The sequence below is a fragment of the Rhinolophus hipposideros genome (assembly GCF_964194185.1).
Source record: "Rhinolophus hipposideros genome assembly, chromosome: X".
NCBI lineage: Eukaryota > Metazoa > Chordata > Mammalia > Chiroptera > Rhinolophidae > Rhinolophus > Rhinolophus hipposideros.
This window is the reverse complement of record NC_138046.1, coordinates 109,889,551-109,909,776: the sequence shown is the minus strand read 5'-3', so window position 1 is coordinate 109,909,776 and position 20,226 is coordinate 109,889,551. Positions and strand designations below refer to the sequence as shown.

Sequence of the window (20,226 nt, the reverse complement as noted above, 5' to 3'; positions counted from 1 at the left end):
AAGACCCCTCGTTGTTGTACTGGCGGATGTTTGCCTTTGTGTCTTGACCAGCCGCCATCGAGAATATAGTGGTATGACTCCCCTATGTATGGCTCCGTGGGAGTCCCTTTTTGGCCTCACCATGTCCTGCGTTCTTGTGCGGCTAGCGGGAGCTGAGTCCCTACATTACAGGTATCATGGAAGTCAAGAAGAAACATGTAAATGTTACTCTAAGTGTAACCTGTCAAGAATGTGTTTGATCTGTGTGGCAAAGCCAAGTAATATGGTCTATGAATAACAGGTGTTCTGTTTTTACATGAATTACCCTGCTGACTACAGGCCTGGCTTTCTTCTTCTGGAGTCTGGGCTAATGTTAGAACTGTTGTCATTTCAAAGAGCTAACCTTCACCAGGTGGAGTTAATAGAAGCTCCTAAATTCGGGAGTGGAGGGCATGAGAACATTTCTCAGAACTTGGGCATCTGCCTTAATTGTTGACATTTGAGATCCCGATTCAGCGCCTCCACGCCCATCTACCAGCTTCTAGCTGATCAAAGGAGTTTTTCCCTGAAGATGGGAAAGTGGTCGAAATGGCCACTCCTCCACGTTTTGCTACAGGTGAAAAGCATTCGTTAGGTATAAGAAACGTGAGCGGAGCCTGAGATCCTACAGCACCTGAGGAGTGAGACAGGCCGCTGATGCTGTGGAGGTCCCAGGGGCTTGGCTGGCCACGTCTCCAGCTTCCCACTCAGAGAGGTAAGCACTTTCTCATGGTTGCTCAGTGACAGCATCATAGCTGGAGAAGCTTAGGGACAATGCAGGCTGCCTCACAAATGTAGAGACCTATACAGGCAAAGGAGACCTCAGAAACCATTTCCTCCAACCCCTCATTCTACATAAACAGACACCGAGGTCAGAGAAGTTCAGTGGTTTGGCCAAGGTCACAAAGCAAGTTAGCGGGGGAGCCTACAACTCAGGTTCCTGACTGGGCTCCCCACAGGAACTCCCCTCCAGGCAGCTCTGTTCCCAACTAGCTTTTAAGGCAGGTGTGGGCCCTTGGGCAACTCCAAGACTCTGCCCCCTGTCATACAGTGTAGAGTCCCATCCTTAAGTGCTGGGGACACAGCTGAGCAGGTCCGGCACAGCTGCTACACCTGTATTTTTCCACATTGAGCACACTTTGAAAAAACACAACTAGCAAAAGTGCACTTCTGCATCTCTTTATTTATAAACAGGTTGGGAATGCTGTGTTCCGTTTGGGAGCAGGGGTGGGTTTGGAGCCGGGAGGGTGGGGGCAGGGATGAGGGCTGATTCCAGTAGTTTGCGTTATTCAGCACCAGAGCAATTGCTTGGGCATAAGGTCGTGCTTTAACCCAGACAAGTTGTCATCATATGTACAGCATAGTCTTAAGTATGTATGCTCTTCTTATGGCTTTGTCCCGGAACACATTGCAGTGACACAACAAAAAACTAAAACCTAGAGAGAAGTGGAAGTTGCAAATGCCTCATGAGCTTATTCTCTTTTTTAAAAATCTGATGGCCAGGACTAGTGCCGAATGGATGCCTGAGGCACAGGGTCTCAGCTCCATGTGTGCTCATGCGACTCAGTTGTGTCTGTGCCATCATCTCACATCTTGCCCTGGGATACGGCTGCCTGCTCAAATAAGATCTGAAGATGGAAAGAAAATAAACCCGGCTCTTCCTGTCCCTCCCATGAAGGGTGGACTGACAGCATGGAGCAAGATTGTGTGGAGCAAGATTGCAATCCTGCAGCTATGTCTCTTCCCCCACAGAGCAGGTCAGAAGGCAGACTTCAGGGCTACCATTCTTGAGATTGGTTCCCTTTACATGTGTATGGTCCTGGTACACGGGAGCTGGCTTCCCACAAATGGGCCATTCAGTGTGATTCTGACATTACAAGTCCCCCATGTTTTTAGCTGGTGGGTGAACATCTGATTTCAGGGTCCCGGGAGGAGGGCGTGGCAGCTAATGGAGAAGTGCTGAAATAGAGAAGCTAGGGGACAGAGGACCCGCATCTGCATGGGTACCCAGACTTTGGGTGTCTGTGAAAGGGAGCCTACCTTCTTTTCTTGTTAGGGGCTGAGTGACACTTGAAAGGTAACAGAGTAACCACTCCCACCCTCACCCTCCTTCAGCCCCGGTTTTGCCCATGTTTATGTAACCTGCCTCCTTCCACAACTGTAAGTGGAGTCCTCTCGTCCTCAGTGTGAAGCTTCCACCTGAAGCTTCCATCCCTTTCTAGGACAGAAGAATCCTTCCTTGCTTTTTGTCATTTCTGCTGACCTCCCCAAGCCTGCATCATACCTTCTACATCTCGCACTGCGGCCTTCACTCACTCTCGGCCATTACTGTTGACTGGCCAGCCCAAACAAAGCAAGCCCATCTCCTGGGATTGGGGGGTGGGGCTCAAAGAAATCAATGGCCAGGAAGCATCAAAAGTTGGGCTGCAGAATCCCCCCATTCCTTCTCAGTAGTCTGTAGCTTTAGGAGGGTGGGGAAGGTTGGGGGGGCATAGGGTGAAATTTAGAACCTGCTTGTGGGTTGTTTTGGCCCATCTGTGGAGTATCCCAGGCATTGGTCATTTCCCAATTGGTGGCTATGATGGCACTGAATCTGAGTCACATAAGTGGCACCTGTCAGTATGGTGTGTAGGGCCTGCAAACGTATAATCAGCCTGATACCTCAACCCCATGCTATTTTCTCTAGGGTAGAATTCAGGTCAAAGCAGATCTGACCTGGGTCATGGAGTAAGCCTTCCCATAAGAGGCCTTCCCAAGACAGTCTCCCTCCCAAGTTAGGTCCTGAAATGGTCTGAGAGAGCATTTTTTCTTTAACCTCCTTTCCTGTCTCCAGGCACCTCTTTTCTCCTCATTCTCATCATCTTGCCCAGTTGGTCTCATCCTTTCTCTGCTTACAAGTGTCACCCAAATGTGCCCAGTTTGCCCTGGGTGCATGATGGAAGAGAGAGAACAAATGGGCACATGGAAAGAAGGGGCCTTGCTCTCTCTGTAGTGTGATGATGCGCTAGGTCTTGACTGCAAAAAGGTTTCTTCTCACATGCCATGTTCGTGCCAGCTCTGTCCTGCATGAGGACTTGACAGAGCTCTGGGGGAAGTGCACGAACAAGGGGGTTCCAAGCCAGCTAGCCTCATGGTTTTGCTTCCCAATAAACACCACTCATCTCCAGGTGGACAAGGAGGTAGTTTGACCCCAACACAAGTGGGAAAGACATGCCACCTTCCTTCACTGGTTGCCCCACTTGTCACCCAGAAGGCTGGTCCCAAGGGCCTCTGAAAAGGGGTGTTTCTGTCACAAGAGATGCTGGGTTGTGCCCACAAATTGCTGGTTCGGGCCTCTGCTCAGTTAGGCCTCAGCTCTGTCTCTGGCTTTCCTGGGACAACCAAGCCGTGTCTCTTCTACCCAACAGTATGGTTCTACACCTTGAGTCGACCTGTTCACTTCCTACCTGTGCTGAGGGGACAGTAACTTCAAACAGTTCAGCAGGAATTCTTAGGGTCTGCATCCCATTTGGCAAACCCAGGGGCAGGGATAACTACACTCGCTAGTCCATCCAGATGTTGAGCTCAGAACTGAGGTTCCCTAGTGCACTGCGAGACTCTTCAGAGCCTCCCTTCACCCAAAAATATGATAAGAGGCCATGAGAACAACATACTAATTTCCTGGTTGGCACAAGCCTTCCTACAGGAATTCGGGATGAGCTTTGGACGAAGTTCCCAAGTCACAAGGGAACCAGATAGTCCTTGAGACCAAGGATTTCAGCAGGGTTCTGAGGGTGAGAGCAGGAGTATATTATAAAATGCCACCACCGTTATTTTCATATTGCATATGGTCTATACCCTGGACGACATGTTTGGAGCGTACGTAGAAAAGATAGCATGCAGGTAGCACCCCCTATTGGTATACTATGTGGTTTGGTACATCAAACTTTTACTTGAGGTCTATGAGACTGTTAACTGGTCAGAATGGGGAAAGCCATTCCATGATACCATCCTTTAAGGAGAAGCTTCAGAAGATATTTACCATCTGCTAACCTTGGAGCCAAAGCAAAGCAGCTCCTCTTTTCTGTCTTATATAGGATGTTTTACTTTGTTGTGTTTCCCACAGATTAAGGTACTTTGGGGAAAACAAGTCAAACCACTGATGAAAAAGTATAACCAGGAACACATTAGGTCTTATGTGGTGCTCGCCTTGACAAAGCTGTTCTTTGAATAAGAAGTCAAGGGACACACGAGATGACCTTTTCTATATCTGGCCTAAAGCAAGGCTTTGTCTATGCGCCATGTTCTTGGAACTGGAAAGAATTGATGCATTGGAACATCAGGTCTCAGTGGCTAAACTGAGAAGGTTGGAATTTACCTCTAACTCAACTATTTTTATTGGAAACAGCTTTGGCAGAGCTTGGGTGGCAGGAGGCAACGTGCAGGGCCCTTAGGAGCTGGAAGTAGCAGGTTGAGGAAAGAGCCGCTTCCGTAGGTGGTATACTTGGTGGGGGTAGGTGTAAGGACCAAAGCAGAAGACACCCCACTTGGTGCAAGTCTTCGGGGGGTGCTCTGCATCTTTCCTTAGCAAGGTTTGTATAGGTTGTCTGGCTGGAAACCTCCATGCAGAGCCCAAGTCTTGGGCTGAGTGGAGACTGCGGGAGAGCTGGTCCCAAGGCCTCCCCTTAGCAGAGCTCAGGGTCTCCCAGCTGAGCTGCAGCTTCTGCGACTGTCACCTTTCAGAACCACCCAGGCATCCCCAGTGCCCCCCCCCACCTCCCCGGCCTGTGTGGTGTGGCTCTTGTTATCTGCCAGCGGCCTTTACTTCTCATCCTCATCCCCCTCACTCAGGCTGCTGATGGAGGCTGAGGCTGCTTTGGGCGAGGAGGGGGGTGAGGTTTTGATGGGGAGCCACGAGAAGGTGGGTGATGGGGAGCGGGAAGGGGACCGGCTCCTGGTGGGGCTGCTCACAGGGCTCTGCTTTGGGGACAAGGCCTGTAACATCCGGCTGCTCCGCTCCTGGAACATCTGCTTCTGCAGAGAAATTGGAGAGAATGGATCTGTTAGTGAGCCATCTGAGATGGCGGCAAAGCAGGAAGGAGAGCCACCACCCCGAAATGCTTGCACCCACAATCACAGACGTGTACTACAGCCCATACTGTCCAAGACTCTCCTGGGGAGGAGCTGAGTGAAATTAGGGCGCAGTGAGATGTCCACACATGACGGCACCATCACTGCTGCTACCTGGCACTCTTTACTGCGTGCCCTCTTTTCCTCTATCCACAGATTGGGATAACAAAATTTAAGTATCTATTATTTGCCAGGCAAATAGTAATGTCCTGGGTACCGGAATGGTAGCAGGAAACCAAACAAAAATCCCTCTTCTCAAGGATATAAGGAGGAATCACACAATAAACAAAATGAACAAAATATGAGGTATGTCAGGTGGAACTGTACTTCTTGAGAAAAATAGAATGAGAGGGTAGCAAATAAAGAGAGAGGGGATGTGGGCCAGGGGCCAGGGGTGCTGCAATTGGAAATAGGGTGTTCCGGGAAGGCTCCACTGAGGTGCTGTTTGAGCAAAGAGCTGAAAGAGATGGGGGAGAGGACATTCCAGACAGAGAAGCCCAAGAAGGGAGCATGTAGTTTCTGTCCAAAGAATAGCAACGGGGCCATGGTGTCTGGAGTGGAGTCACCTGGGTAAGGAGGGGTATGGGAGGTGGGAGTTAGGGGGAGGTCACCAGAAGAGTTAACAGAGGACTGTGTCACGTAGCGTCTTGGTGGCCATGTGAGAATTTTGACCTTCATCCTGAGAAGAGAAACCTCCGGACAGTTCCTCTACTTCAGCAGTTCTGAGCAAGAGTAACACACTGACTTTTGGTTTAAAAGAACAATTGTGGCTGCTGTGCTGGGAACAGACTACAGCACAGCAAGGACAGGAGCAGTGAGGACCGCTGAGAGCTCCCTGCAATAATTGACCAGGCTCATGGCCAGGAGGATGGTGGGACATGCTTATGGTCCCAGTATGTTTTTTTCCATAGTTTTATTAAGGTCTAATTGACTTAAAACTTTTTAGTGTCCCGTTCTGTGAGTTGTGACAAATGCCTACAACTGTGTGATTACCACCACAGTCAAATTATAGGAATGTTCCATCAGCTGCCCAGTTCCCTCAGGACCCTTTCTCAGGACCCCCTCCCTCAGCCTCAGGCAGCCAATCTGTTTTCTATCCCTATGGTTCTGCCTTTTCCAGAATGTCATTTAAAGGAAATCGTGCAGTATGTGGTCTGGCTACATTCTGAGAGCAGAGCCAACAGGACTCACTGACAGATGGGATGTGGGGTGTGTGAGGAGGAAGAGGAATGGAGTGACTCCAGTTTCTGGCCTGTGGAACTGGAAGGCCGGCCATGCCATTTCCTGGTGTGGGGGGTGCTCCTGGGGGTGGTGGTGGAGGACAGTTGGGTGGTAAGATGGATTTTCCAGTCTGAGACCTCAGGTGACTGCTACTTGGTGCTTTCAGGACCAAGCCCTTCCCTGACACTGCCCGTCCACCTTCTGGGGAGCCCAGTCCTGGCCCCGAGCCCCTGGGCACCAGGCCTCCCGGAGCTGCCAGCCAATTTGATCTTCTGCTCTTTGCCTGCAGCACAGCAACTCCCCACCCCAGACACACACACACACACACACACACACACACACACACACACACACACACACACACACACACTATTCCACCCATGCTGCCGGGGCTCTCCACTCTCCTTTCTCTCCATTGCTCATCGCTGAGACTCACCTCCCCAGCTCTGTCCAGTCTTTTGATCCTAAAGTGACCCCTAGAGCCAATTCTCCTATTAGTCATTTTAGACTTTGTCGTTCGAGTTATTCATTTTCTCAAGTACTGTCGAACCCCCTAGGGTCCGGGTGCGATACAGGAGATAGTCGTGTCCAAGCTGGGGCTCCCGTGATGCACGGGAGTAGTAGGGGTGGGCGGGGAGGGAGCCTGTGGGCTGTAGCGGGCTCTTGTCCAACAGGAGGGAGCTAGGTAGCCAGTACTCAGGACAATTGCCTGGTGTCACCAGAAGGCCCAGTGCCTGTTGAGTGGCAGTAACCTGAGGCTGGAGTACCAGAAAGAGGCTGCATTTTTTTCCCCTCAAAAGCCCCTGGAAGATTTGAATCAAGGGGAAGGGTATGATCAGATTGGTGTTTTAGGAATATTTTTGGGTGTGAGTATAAAAGCAAGGAAAGAAACCATAGAGGAAAAACATTGGTATTTGGCTATGTGAAGATTTCTGTACCTTAAAAAAGCCACCATGAAACAGGTAAAAAGCAAAAGAAAAAAATAGGGGAATTTTTTTTTTTTTTTGCAGCATTTAACTACAAATTATGGATCTCAGTATTTAAACAAAGCTTACAAATAAAAAACAAAGTAAAAACCTTCATAGGAAAATGAACATATGGTATATCCAGGCAATTCACAAAAGACTTAAAAATGAACCATAAAAAATGTTCGGCATCTGTGCTCGCTTCAGCAGCACGTATACTAAAAAATATTCGGCATCACGAGTAATCAAACAAATGCAAAATGGCTGAAGAGAGATGTTTTACTTATCAGATAGTTCAAGATTTCTAATCTCAACTTTAAAAAGCATTTTTCTGGGGCTGCTGATTGGCTCAGTTGGTTAGAGCGCAGTGCTCGTAACATCAGTGTCACCGGTTTGATTCCCACATGGGCCAGTGAGCAGCGCCCTCCACAACTAGATTGAAAACAATGACTTTACTTGGAACTGATAGGTCCTGGAAAAGCAGTTTCCCAATAAAACTTAAAAATCCCAAAACAAAACATTTTTCCAGTTCTATTGAGATATAGTACTTTATAAGTTTAAGGTATAAGGTATATGTTTAAGGTAAGCATAATGATTTGACTTAGATGTATCGTGAAACGATTACCACAGTAAGTTTAGTTAATCCATCATCTCATATACAGAGGGTGCCAAAAACGTGTATACACATTTTAAAAAATGAAAAAACTATTAAAATTGTAATACAATGAATGACGCTAGCATTCATTTGATTAACGCCATCTTTTGAGTGAACGTCATACTACACATTGCTAGCGTAATTCAATTCAACTTCGAAAAGTAATACATAGATAATATCTCTTAAAATGTGTACATTTTTTTCTGGCACCCGTGGAATATACCCCCCCAAAAAAAAGGAAAAAAACACAAAAAAATTTCCTTGTGATGAGAACTCGTAGGATTTACTCTCTTAACAACTTTCGTGTGTACCATACAAGCAGTGTTAAACTATACCGTGTTTCCCCGAAAATAAGACCGGGTCTTATATTAATTTTTGCTCCAAAAGATGCATTAGGGCTTATGTTCAGGGGATGTCATCCTGAAAAATCATGCTAGGGCTTATTTTCTGGCTAGGTCTCATTTTGGGGGAAACACGGTAATACTCATGTTGTACATGACATGCCTAGTACTTATTTATCGTATAACTGGAAGTTTGTACCCTTTGGCTACCTTCATCCAACTTCCCTTTCCCCTACACCCCGCCTCTGCTAACCACAAATTGGATCTCTTTTTCTACGAGGATTTTTTGTCCCTTCAGATTTCATATAAATGAGATCATACAATATTTGTCTTCCTCTGTCTGACTTATTTCACTTCAGCATAATGCCCTCAAGAGCCATCCATATAGTCACAAATGTCAAGATTCCCTTTTTATGGTAGGGTTCGTGTGTGCGCATGTGTATAGATGTATACCACATCACCTTTTATCATTCATTGATAGACAGGTTGTTTCCATGTCTTGGCTATTATAAATAATGCTTCTATGAACATGGGGGTGTAGATATCTGTTTGAGATAATGATTTTGATTCCTTTGGATAGATCCTCAGAAGTGGAACTGCTGAATCATGTGGTAGCTCTATTTTTAATTTTTTGAGGAACCTCCATACTGTTTTCTATAGTGGCTGCACCAGTTTACCACTAGCAGTGCATAGGGTTTCCTTTTCTCCACATTGTCTCCGCATTTGTTATCTTGTCTTTTTGATGATAGCCATTTTAATAGGTGTGAGGTGATGTCTCATTGTGGTTTTGATTTGCACTTGCCTAATAATTAGTGATGTTGAGTATCTTTTCATGCACCTATTGCCATTTGTATATCTACTTTGGAAAAATGTCTATTCATGTCCTTTGCCCATTTTTAAATTGGATTATTTGGGTTTTGCTATTGAGTTGTATGAGTTCTTTATATATTTTTGATATTAACCCCTTATTAGATACATGGTTTGCAAATATTTTCCCCATTCTGTAGGCTGTCTTTTCAATTTGTTGATTTGTTTCTTTTGCTGTGCCAAAGCTTTTTAATTTGATGTTGTCTCACTTGTTTTGCATTTTGTTGTTTGTGCTTTAAGTGCCAAATCCAAAAAATCATTGTCAAGACTCATGTTTTCTTCTAGGAATTTTATGGTTTCTGGTCTTACATTGAGATCTTTAATCCATTTCAAGTTAATTTTTGAGAGTGGTGTAAGATAGGGGTCTAGATTCATTCTTTCACATGTGAATATCCAATTTTGCCAGCACCATTTGTTGAAGAGACTATCTTTTCTCCATTGGGTATTCTTGGCTCCCTTGCATGGGTTTATTTCTCGGCTCTCAATTCTCTTCCATTGGTCTATGTGCCTGTTTTATGTCAGTGCCATACTGTTTTGATTACTATAGCTTTATTATATAGCTTGAAATCAGGAAGTGTGATGCCTCCTTCTTTCTCAGGATTACTTTGGCTATTTGGGGTCTTTTATGGTTCCACATACATTTTAGAATTGTCTTTTCTATTTTTGTAAAAAACGCCATTGGAATCTTGGTAGGAATTTCATTGAATCTATAGGTGACTTGGGGTTATATGGATATTTTAACAATATTCTTCCAATTCATGAACACAGGATACCTTTCCATTTATTTGTGTCTTTAATTTCTTTTATCAGTGTCTTGTAGTTTTCAGTGTATAGGCCTTTTACCTGCTTGGCTAGATTTACTCCTAAGCATTTTATTGTTTTGTTGCTATTGTAAATGGAATTGTTTTCTTTTTCAGATAATTCATTATTAATGTATAGAAATGTTACTGATTTTTGTATGTTAATGTTGCATCTTGCAACTTTACTGAATTTGTCGATTAGATCTAACAGATTTTTGTGGAGTATTTAGGATTTTCTATATGCAAAATCATGTCATCTGCAAAAGTTTTACTTCTTCCTTTACAATTCTGATACCTTGCATTTTTTTTCCCTGATTGCTCTGGCTAGGACTTTCAGTACTATGTTGAATAGGAGTAGTGAGAGTGGGCACACTTATCTTGTTCCTGATCTCAGAGGAAAGGCTTTGAAATTTTTATCATTGAGTATGATGTTAGCTGTGGGCTTGTCATATATGGCCTTTATTATGTTGAGGTATGTTCCTTCTGTACCTAACTTAAGAGTTTTTATCATGAGTAGATGTTGAATTTTGTCAAGTGCTTTTTCTGCATCTATTGAGATGATTATATGATTTTTGTCTTTCATTCTATTAATGTGATGTATCACATTGATTTTGTGTCTATGAACCATTCTTGAATCCCAGGGATCTTTTTAATATGCTGCTGAATTTGGTTTGCTAGTATTTTATTGAGAATTTTTGCCTCTATGTTCACCAGGGATATTGGCCTGTAGATTTCTTTTCTGACAGTGTTATTTTCTGGCTTAGTATCAGGGTAATCCTAGTTTCTTTAAAAGAGTCTGGGGATATTCCCTCCTCCTTGAGTTTTTAGAAGAGATTTGATTCTTCTGGCATTAATTCTTCTTTAAACGTTTGGTAAAATCACCAGTGAAGCCATCTGTTCCTGGAGCTTTCTTCATTGGGAGATTTTTGATTACTGATTCAATCTCCTTACTAGTAATTGTTCTGCTCAGATTTTCCATTTCTGCCTGATTCCTTCTTGATTGCTTGTGTGTTTCTAAGAATGTTTCAATTTCTTCTAGGTTGTCCAATTTGTTGGTGTATAGTTGTTCATAGTAGCCTCTTATGATCCTTTGTAATTCTGTGGTATCAGTTGTAATGTCTCCTTTTTCATTTGTAATTTTGTTGATTTGGGTCCTGTCTTCTTTTTCCTCTGTTGGTCTACCTAACGGTTTGTCAATCTTTTCAAAAAGCCAACTCAGTTTTGTTAATCTTTCCTATTGTTTTCCTGTTCTCTATTTCATTTATTTCTGCTCTAATCTTTATTATTTCCTTCCTTCTCCTAACTTTAGGTTCAGTTTGTTCTTCTCTTTCTGGTTCCTCACGGCATAAAGTTAGGTTGTCTGAGACCTTTCTTGTTTCTTAATGTAGGCATTTATTGCTATGAACTTTTCTCTTAGAACTTTTTTTGTGCATCCCATTAGTTTTGGTATGTTGTGATTCAATTTTTGTTTGTCTCAAGATACTTTCTAAAATTTCTCCTTTAACTTCTTTGATCTGTTGGTTGTTCAGGAAAGTGTTTAATTTTCATGTATTCATAAATTTTCCAATTTTCCTCCTGTTATTGATTTCTAGTTTCATACCATTGTGCTCAGAAAAGATACTTGGTATACTTTCAATTTTCTTGAATTTACTAAGACTTGTTTTGTGACCTAACATATGGTCTATCCTAGAAAATATTCTATATGTGTTTGAGAAGAATGTGTATTCTGCTGGTGTCAGACAGAGTTATCTGTATGTGTCTGTTATGTCTACTTGGTCTATAGAGTTATTCAAATCTGCTGTTTCCTTATTGAGTCTGTCTGGATGATCTGTCCGTTGTTGAGAGTGGGTTATTAAAGTCCCCAACTCTTATTGTATTGCTGTTTGTTTCTCCTATTAGCTCTGTTAGTTTTTACTTTATATATTTGGGTGCTGATGTTGGGCACATAAATATTTACAGTTGTTATACCTTCTTGATGGATTGACTTCTTCATAATTATGTAATGACTTTTTCTCCCAGTTTCAGGTGTACAATTTTTTTCCATTTTTAAAGTCCACTTTTTTCTGATATATCATAGCTACCTCCCCTTTTGGGGGATACTATTTGCTTAAAATATCTGTTTACATCCCTTAACTCTCAGTCTGTATATGTTTTTAAGGCAAAAGTGACTCTCTTGTGGGCATGATATTATTGAATCTTGGGTAGTTTTTTAAATCCATTCAGCCATTCTGTGTCTTTTTGACTGGATAATTTACATTTAAAGTAAATATTGATAGGTAAGGACTTACTGTTGCCATTTTGTCAATTGTCTTATGGCTCTTTTATAGATCCATTGTTCCTTGTTTCATATCCTGCTGTTTTTTTCTGTGTTTTAATGTCTTTTGACATTAGTATGCTTTGACTTCTTTATCATCTTCTTTTGTGCAATTACTACAGGTTTTTTCCTGCATTTACCATGAGGCTTACATAGACTATCTTAACATTATAACACCCTATTTTAAACTAATAACCACTTCAATGGAACTCCTAAACTTTATGCTTTCACTTTTCCTCCCCCTCATATTTTAGGTTACCGTGTTTCCCCGAAAATAAGACCTACCCTGAAAATGAGCCCCAGTTAAGATCGTCAGCCAGATGGACCCATTTACTATCTTATGATGATGTTCCAGAAGAAGATGACATGACTGTATTTGAATAAATGCAGATTGTTGTACAGGAAAAAATAAGTCATCCCCTGAAAATAGGCCCTAATGAGTCTTTTGGAACAAAAATTAACATGAGACCCGGTCTTATTTTCGGGGAAACATGGTATTGATGTTACAGTTAACATATGTTTTTACTGTGTAAACAATAACAGATTATTGTAGTGCTGGTTATTTTTGCTATATTTGTTTTCAAACTTTTAAATTAGAGATGTAAGTGAGTTATGCATCACCATTACCACATAATGGAATCTAACTTTGACTATATATGTACCAATACCAGTGATTTTTATACTGCCTTCTTATGGTTGTGGGGTTTTTTGTTTTCTTTTGTTTGAGGGAGATGGAGGGGAGGATTCAGGGTTGTAATTAAAATTCTTTCCCATTTTTTATCTATGGAGATCTTAAAGATGTGACTGAGGTCTAGAGCTTTGTCTTTGTAATGTAGGTCTATACTAGTGACACATCTAAGCAGCTCAGGTCAAACAAAACCCATCCTAGAGATTTGGATGACATTGCAGCCCATCCAACTCACTGATAAATCCTTGAAGCTTTAACCCTGACCTACTCCTCCCCCATCCCCAATTTACAATGCCCTCTTTTTAGGAAAAGGATGGGGGAATTACTTTGCATTGGAATTAATGGTATAAAGTGGTACCTTCTCATCTGAGTAATGCTAATTCATCTCCATCCCTGTTCATTCGCTACTTATTAGAAATATACTGACAGCCTGCATCTCATTACCACTGTAGCAGGTCTGGCTCCCAAGAATAACCTTCTAAGAAGGATGAAATGTACACCAGTGCATCTAATATCAGGGCATTCACATTCATATTTTTAACAGCATAGAACAGATTTCATTTTTTATTGCCGAGTAATATTCCATTATATATGAGGTCGGACAATTAAGTTCGCAAACTCATCCTAGAAAAAGTGCTCCATACCTTATTGCTGAATGTCACTATGGTCACCTTTGAAGTACTCCCCTTGGGAAGCTATGTACCAACACCAGTGCCTAGTCCACCCTACAAAGCAATTTTGGAACTCTTTTTCTGGAATGGCCATCAGAGCTGTTGTATTACCTTTGATGTCCTGAATGTCATCAACATGTCTTTCTTTCAATAGTTCTTTTATCTTCAGGTAAAGAAAGAAGTCATTGGGGGCCAGATCAGGTGAGTAGGGAGGGTGTTCCAATACAGTTATTTGTTGATTGGCTAAAAACTCCCTCACAGACAGTGCCGTGTGAGCTGGTGCATTGTCGTGATGCAAGAGCCATGAATTGGCGAAAAGTTCAGGTCGTCTAACTTTTTCACGCAGTCTTTTCAGCACTTCCAAATAGTAAGCTTGGTTAACTGTTAGTCCAGTTGGTACAAATTCATAATGAATAATCCCTCTGATATAAAAAAATGTTAGCAACATCATTGCAACAAGTTTGTGAACTTAATTGTGTATGTATGTGTGTATATAATGTGTGTGTGTGTGTGTATAATACCACATTTTCTTTATCCATTCATCTATTGATGGACACCCAGATTTTTCTTTGGATAAATACCCAGAAATAGAATTCCTGGCATGTATGGCAGCTCTATTTTTAATTTTTTGAGGCATCTCCATATTGTTTTCCATAGTGGCTGCACCAATTTACAGTCCAACTACAGTCCAACCAACAGTGTATGAGGGTTCCCTTTTCTCCACATCCTCGCCAGCACTTTGTATAACCAGTGTATACCTTCTTATATTTTTATGATGTTAGTTGGTGTCTTTTTACTCAAAAAACTCCCTTTAGTATTTGTTGTAAGGTAAGTTTAGTGGTGATGGACTCCCTCAGCTTTTGTTTGTTCAGAAAAGTGTATATTTCTCCATTTGTGAAAGACAGCTTTGCCAGGTACAGAATTCTTGGTAAACAGGCTTGTTTCTTTCAATATTTTGAAATCATCTTATTCTCTCCTGGCCTGAAATGTTTTTGTTGAGAAATCTACCAACAGTCTTATGAGGGTTCCTTTGTATATGATTTTTCTTTTCTCTTGTGGCTTTCAAAATTCTTTCTTTGTGATGATTTAATTATAATGTGTCTCAGTACAGCCCTATTTGGGTTTAAACTCTTTGAGGTCCTTTGTACCTCATAAATCTGGATGTCCAGTTCTCTCCCCAGGTTTGGGAAGTTTTTAGCCATTATTGCTTTAAATATACTTTCTGTCCCTTTCTCTTTCTTTCTCTATCTGGAATTCACATAATGTGGACATTGTTTCTTTTGATTGTGTTCTATAAGTCCCACGGGCTTTCTTTACTGTTTTTCATTCTTTTTTGTTTTTTGCTCCTCTGACTGGATACTTTCAAATGTCCTGTCTTCTAGGTCATTGATTCTTTCTTCTGTAGATTGAGTCTAGTTTTGAAGCTCTCTGTTGAAGTTTTCAGTTTGATCATTGTAGGTTTCAGCTCTAGGATTTCTCTTTTTTTGGTTTCTGTTTCTTTGTTGAACTTCTCATTTTGTTCGTGCATTGTTTTCCTAATTTCAGTTGTCTATGTGTTCTTGTAGTTCACTAAACTTCTTAAAGAGTATTATTCTGAATTCTTTGACAGTTCATAGATATCCATTTCTTTACGATAAGTTATTAGAGCTTTATTAGTTTCCCTTGGAGATGTCATTTTTGTGGTCCTTGATGTCTTGTATTGGTATCAGCACATTTAAGTAAGCAGTCTCCCTTTTCAGACTTTACTGGTTCATTTTGGCAGAGAGTTCTTTGTCAGTCAGCTCAGTGTGGGTTTCTGGACATGTCTGTTCATAACATCCTTGAGCAGGTGGGGTTTGCTGTCAAGGTCTATTTTGGAGTCTAGCTCTAGGGTTGGGTGGGGGGTGTTGCCACTGGCTGAGAACAGTTGGATAAGACGGCTAGTTTGGTTCCCTGCCCAAGTGAGGCTGTGGGATGGGCTCTGCAGCTCCCTAAATTCTCTGGTTAGGCTTACTAGATGGTCAGAATTGCATGCAATACTCAGCAGTAGGTCGGGCAATGAATTAGCTTCTGTGCCCTGGTAGGCCAGAAGGATGAGTCCTAGGGTCTGCCTGGTTTGTTGTTTGGGGACCCAAACCAGGCAAGACTGCACTGAATTCCATGATCATACAGGGGCACCAGTTTTGTTCTATAGATGGGGAGATCCATGGGCTATAGTCTCTGTTCAAGAGGCACTGTAAGCCAGGCTGTTGGATGGACTATGCAGCATCCTGTGTGCTTTGGTTAGGTTCCCTGGCCAAGCAGGATGAAAGCTGTATTCAGCAATTAGCAGGGCTATCAATTAGTTTCCCTGCCTGGGCACAGTGGGAGAACTAGCTCCAAGGCTAGAAGGTTCTTTGTGGTCTTGATACAAGCTGACTTGTGCCCCAAGTTCCCTACCTGAACAGAGCCACTGGCTTTGCTCTGCAGACTATCAGCTCCTCCTGTTGGACTCTGATTGAGTATTGCTGAGCTGCACAGATTTCTAGGTGTTATGGTCAGGCTTTCTGGTTGGGTGGGGATATGACTCAGCTCCCCTGCCTGGGCAAAAGCAGACCAGACTCTAGGGCCATAAAAATCTGTTTGGGTACCCAAATCAGGCAAACCTATACCCTAGTGAGTTCCCTGGTCAGACTGTGCCATCACTTGGCTCTGCAGATGAGCAAAGCTGCTGATTTAGACTACTAGTACTTGGACACTGCAGGCAGGAACTTGGTCTTCCAAGATCAGAGCGCTGGTTGTTGCAGGCCCCTCCCCCTTCTGTCACAATGAGATTCCCAGGGGTCAAGCCCTGCAGATTGTCCTGCAACCCCTGTAGGTAGACACTGGAATGGGGACTCCCAAGAAGTGACCTACAATGATGGGGGAGTTGCATGTCCTCCCTGGGCTCTCTTTTCCCACTGGAGGAAACATAGGCTCAGGGGAGACCTCTTGGGGAGTGCTGTGCCAACCTGGGGGAGGGGTAATTGGTTAGCATGGAGCCTTTCTTCTGATCTAATGCGGTCTGTCTTGGTCTCTGTGGCGTGGGGTGGGGGGTGCTTCAGCTTCACCCATGTGTTCAAGAATTCTCTATGAATAGTTAGGTCATTCCTCGTTTTGATCCCCTTCACAAGAACTATGTTGCCATCGTGGTGATGTCAGTCTACAAAGATTTTTTTAAAAATTTATAATGGCCAGTGTTGAGGTTCAAGAAAAAGACCACACTCATGTTACTGCTAGTAGAAGGGTAAAGTAGTGCCTTTCTGAGGGGTAATTTGGAAATAGGTACAAAAACTTTTTTTCTGAGGAGATAATCAAAGATGTAAGTAAATACTGTGTACATGGATATTCAATGTAGAGTCATAACAGACAAAACTGAAAACTCCCAAAATAGGTGAGAGAAATCTTACACAACTGAGAGGATATACTAAGCAGCCGATGAAAATCGTCTTTAAAAATATTAATAATGTGCAAAAATGTTCATGAGCTATTACACAGTAAAAATGATTTTAAAACAGTCTGTTATGCATGATCCCAATTTTGTAAAAAGTCATACATACCTGTAAATAGAAAAAAAGATTGAGGCAATACCCCCAAAATATTAACAGTGATGACTCTGGGTGATGAGACTGTAGGTAACTTTTAGTCTCTTTTTATTCTTTACTTTCTAGTAGTTCTGTAATGAATATACATTTTATCATCATAAAAAATGTAATACGGTAGGGAAGAAGAGAGATAGCCAAGGCAAGGCAGTTAGACTGGACAGCATTGCTATAATGACATAGGTGAGAAAATATTAAGGCTTCCGGCACATCATCAATTCCCCCAGACACTCATTTTCCCTTTATAAGCTCTAGCCAATTACCTTTTAGAATCTCAAGTCTCCTCTAGTAGATAAAATAAAGATGACTTGCTGATCACTAAGATCACTTCCAGATTTAAAATTCCACAATTCTACAAATACATCAATTATTCACCTTCCATTAAAAGTATTGCTAACTCTGCGAAAAGATCCTACTCCTCTCAAAATGAAAAAGAACAAAAATGCTATAGATTAAACCTATTTATGAGACGAAACTCAAATGCCAGAAGGATAGGGTGGCCTATTATTAACAGCAACATTAAAAAAAATCCTTGAACTTTTAGCATGCACTTTAAAATACGTATTTTTATTACTGTAATCTTTAAGCACATTTTTAGTGGCAGCCATTAGCCCTCCTGCTGTTAATGGATTGTCAGCATTTCCATTAGAAGCCCATTTTTCTAAGGAATCTATAACTTGTCTACTGTAGTTTGACTCAAGCTCATAACTGAGAGTATTCTGCCTAAGGAGATGAGATCATTTCAGTTGCTAATGATAAACAATGGTGTGCTTAATAAAATGTGATATCCATGCAAAATAACTCTAGGTCTCGATTTGCAAACTCTTTGATCTGTTACTGGTGCATTTTGAAGAATGCTGAATTGAATCAGGTCAGGAGACAGTTTGTAATGACCTTCCTGGGAAGAAAAGCACTTCTGAATACAGTAAATAATGAAGACTCTGGCATGGCATTTTCAAAGAGAAAAGACATGTAATTCAGTTTTTTTACTGTATTAAGAGGTTTCCATTTATAAAGTTTTCTCCCAAGAAAGTAATCCCATTTATATAGTCCTGTCCATATGAAAGTACTTTTTACCCTCCTACAAAGTTTTCCCTTTTAAGAAGCTCTTAACCTTTACTGAGGCAGTAAATGTCATCACAAATGCCTTTAAAGGTTTCAGTATTTCAGATATATTCTGGCATATCTGCAGAAAAATAAATAAAAAATATCCTAGTTACATCTGGTTTGGACCTCTGATAAACAGTGGAACTCAAAGACCGTGTTTCAGTTGTGGCCAAATCAATAAACAACTAACGCTTATCCAGTGCCTGCCATGTGCCTGCCAGGCACTGTATAAGGGCTTTAAATTTCAGTATGAGACAATCTAATCCTCCCAACAACCCTAGGAGGTAGCTGAGAGCCAAAGAAACTTACCCAAGGCTACCCACCTAGGAAGTGACTAACTTTTACCCAACTCTCTGTAATTAGCCACTTTCATAATTTCGTGTTTTATGAAATTATTTGTTCATTTGTTCATTTGTTGGAAGACAAAGTTTTGAAACCTCTGTCAAAAAGTCTCAAGTGGAAAATGTAAATTAGAGTCACAAACTGAATTTTATATGTTCTTAAAATCAAAACAGTTTTAAAAATTAGCAGTGCCATTAGGTTAGCTATTATAAAAATATATAAAAAACAAGTACTGAAGAGGATGTGGAGTGGGACTGTAAAATGGTGCAGCCACTGTGGAAAACAGAATTGCCATATAATTTAGCAATTCCACTTTTGGGTATACACCCAATAGAATTGAAAGCAGGGACTTAAACAGATATTTGTACATCCACGTTTATGTCTGCATGATTTACAATAGCCAAAAAGTGGGAATAATCTAAATGTCCACATGGGTAAATGGATAAACAAAATATGGTAAATATAAATAATATCCCATTGTGTATGTGTGTTTATATGCACATAGAGAATGGGATTTTTTTTTTTTTTGCTAGCATGGTGTAGAGTATTTCCATGATAGAAGTTGAAAAGAAACATTTTGTCTATTACAAAGTATGGAGGGTTTTCCTGGTGTGAAGAATCTGAAAGTTGACCAAAGATTCATTCTTTCAACAAATATTTACTGATAGCACATTATATATGGTTCAGACATTACTCTAAGCCTTAAGGACACAGGAGTAAACAATAGAGAAAAAAAGTCTATGCTCATGTTTATTTTTTAAATTGAGGTATAATTGACATATATTAGTTTCAGATGTACAACATAATGATTTGATATTTGTATATACGGCAAAATGATCACCATAATAAGTCTAGTTAATATCTGTCACCATACATAGTTACAAAATTTTGTGTGATGAGAAGTTTTAAGATCTATGTTGGCAACTTTCAAATATGTAATACAGTATTAAATATAGTAGTCACCATGCTGCACATTATATTCCCAAGGTTTATTTATTTTATAACTGGAAGTTTGTACTTTTTGAGCCCTTTTACCCTTTTTGCCATCCCTCCACCCCCTGCATCTGGTAACCACCAATGTGTTCCAAGCTCAACGTCTGTTTTTTCTTTTCTGGAACACATTTTAAAGGTCTACACGTTTACTCTCCCCACCCCAGATACTTTGTTTTTGATGTCACCTTTTACATCTTTTTATGTTGTGGATCCCTTAACTATTATTGTAGTTATAGTTATTTTTACTACTTTTGTCTTTTAACCTTCATATTAGCTTTATAAGTGCTTATTCTAAATTTTACTATATATTTACCTTTACCAGTGAGATTTATACTTTCACGTTTTTCTGTTATTAATTAGCACCCTTTCTTTTCAGATTGAAGAAATCCTATTAGGCCAGTTTAGTGGTGATGAACTCCTTTAGCTTTTGCTTGTCTGGAAAATTCCTCCAATTTTGAATGAGAACTTTGCTTGGTAGCATATTCTCACTTGGAAGTCTTTTTTTTTTTTTTTTTTTTTTTGTTCACAGCTCTTTG

At 41.4% G+C, this 20,226-nt stretch overlaps 1 protein-coding gene across 4 annotated transcripts in view; it reads right to left on the bottom strand.

Annotated features, from left to right (window-relative positions):
* Positions 1 to 1,182: 1,182 nt before the first annotated feature.
* The window catches only part of PCYT1B (phosphate cytidylyltransferase 1B, choline), a 117,216-nt gene continuing 98,172 nt past the window's right edge, over positions 1,183 to 20,226 (bottom strand). For 3 of the 4 annotated variants that reach the window (XM_081043396.1, XM_081043398.1, XM_081043395.1), the window contains one exon: positions 1,189 to 5,031. In XM_081043396.1, the coding sequence (XP_080899522.1) occupies positions 4,819 to 5,031 (213 nt within the window). In that variant the 3' untranslated portion in view covers positions 1,189 to 4,818. Of the gene's footprint in view, positions 5,032 to 20,226 lie in introns of all 4 variants that reach the window. The other variant, XM_081043397.1, reaches the window with a different exon arrangement.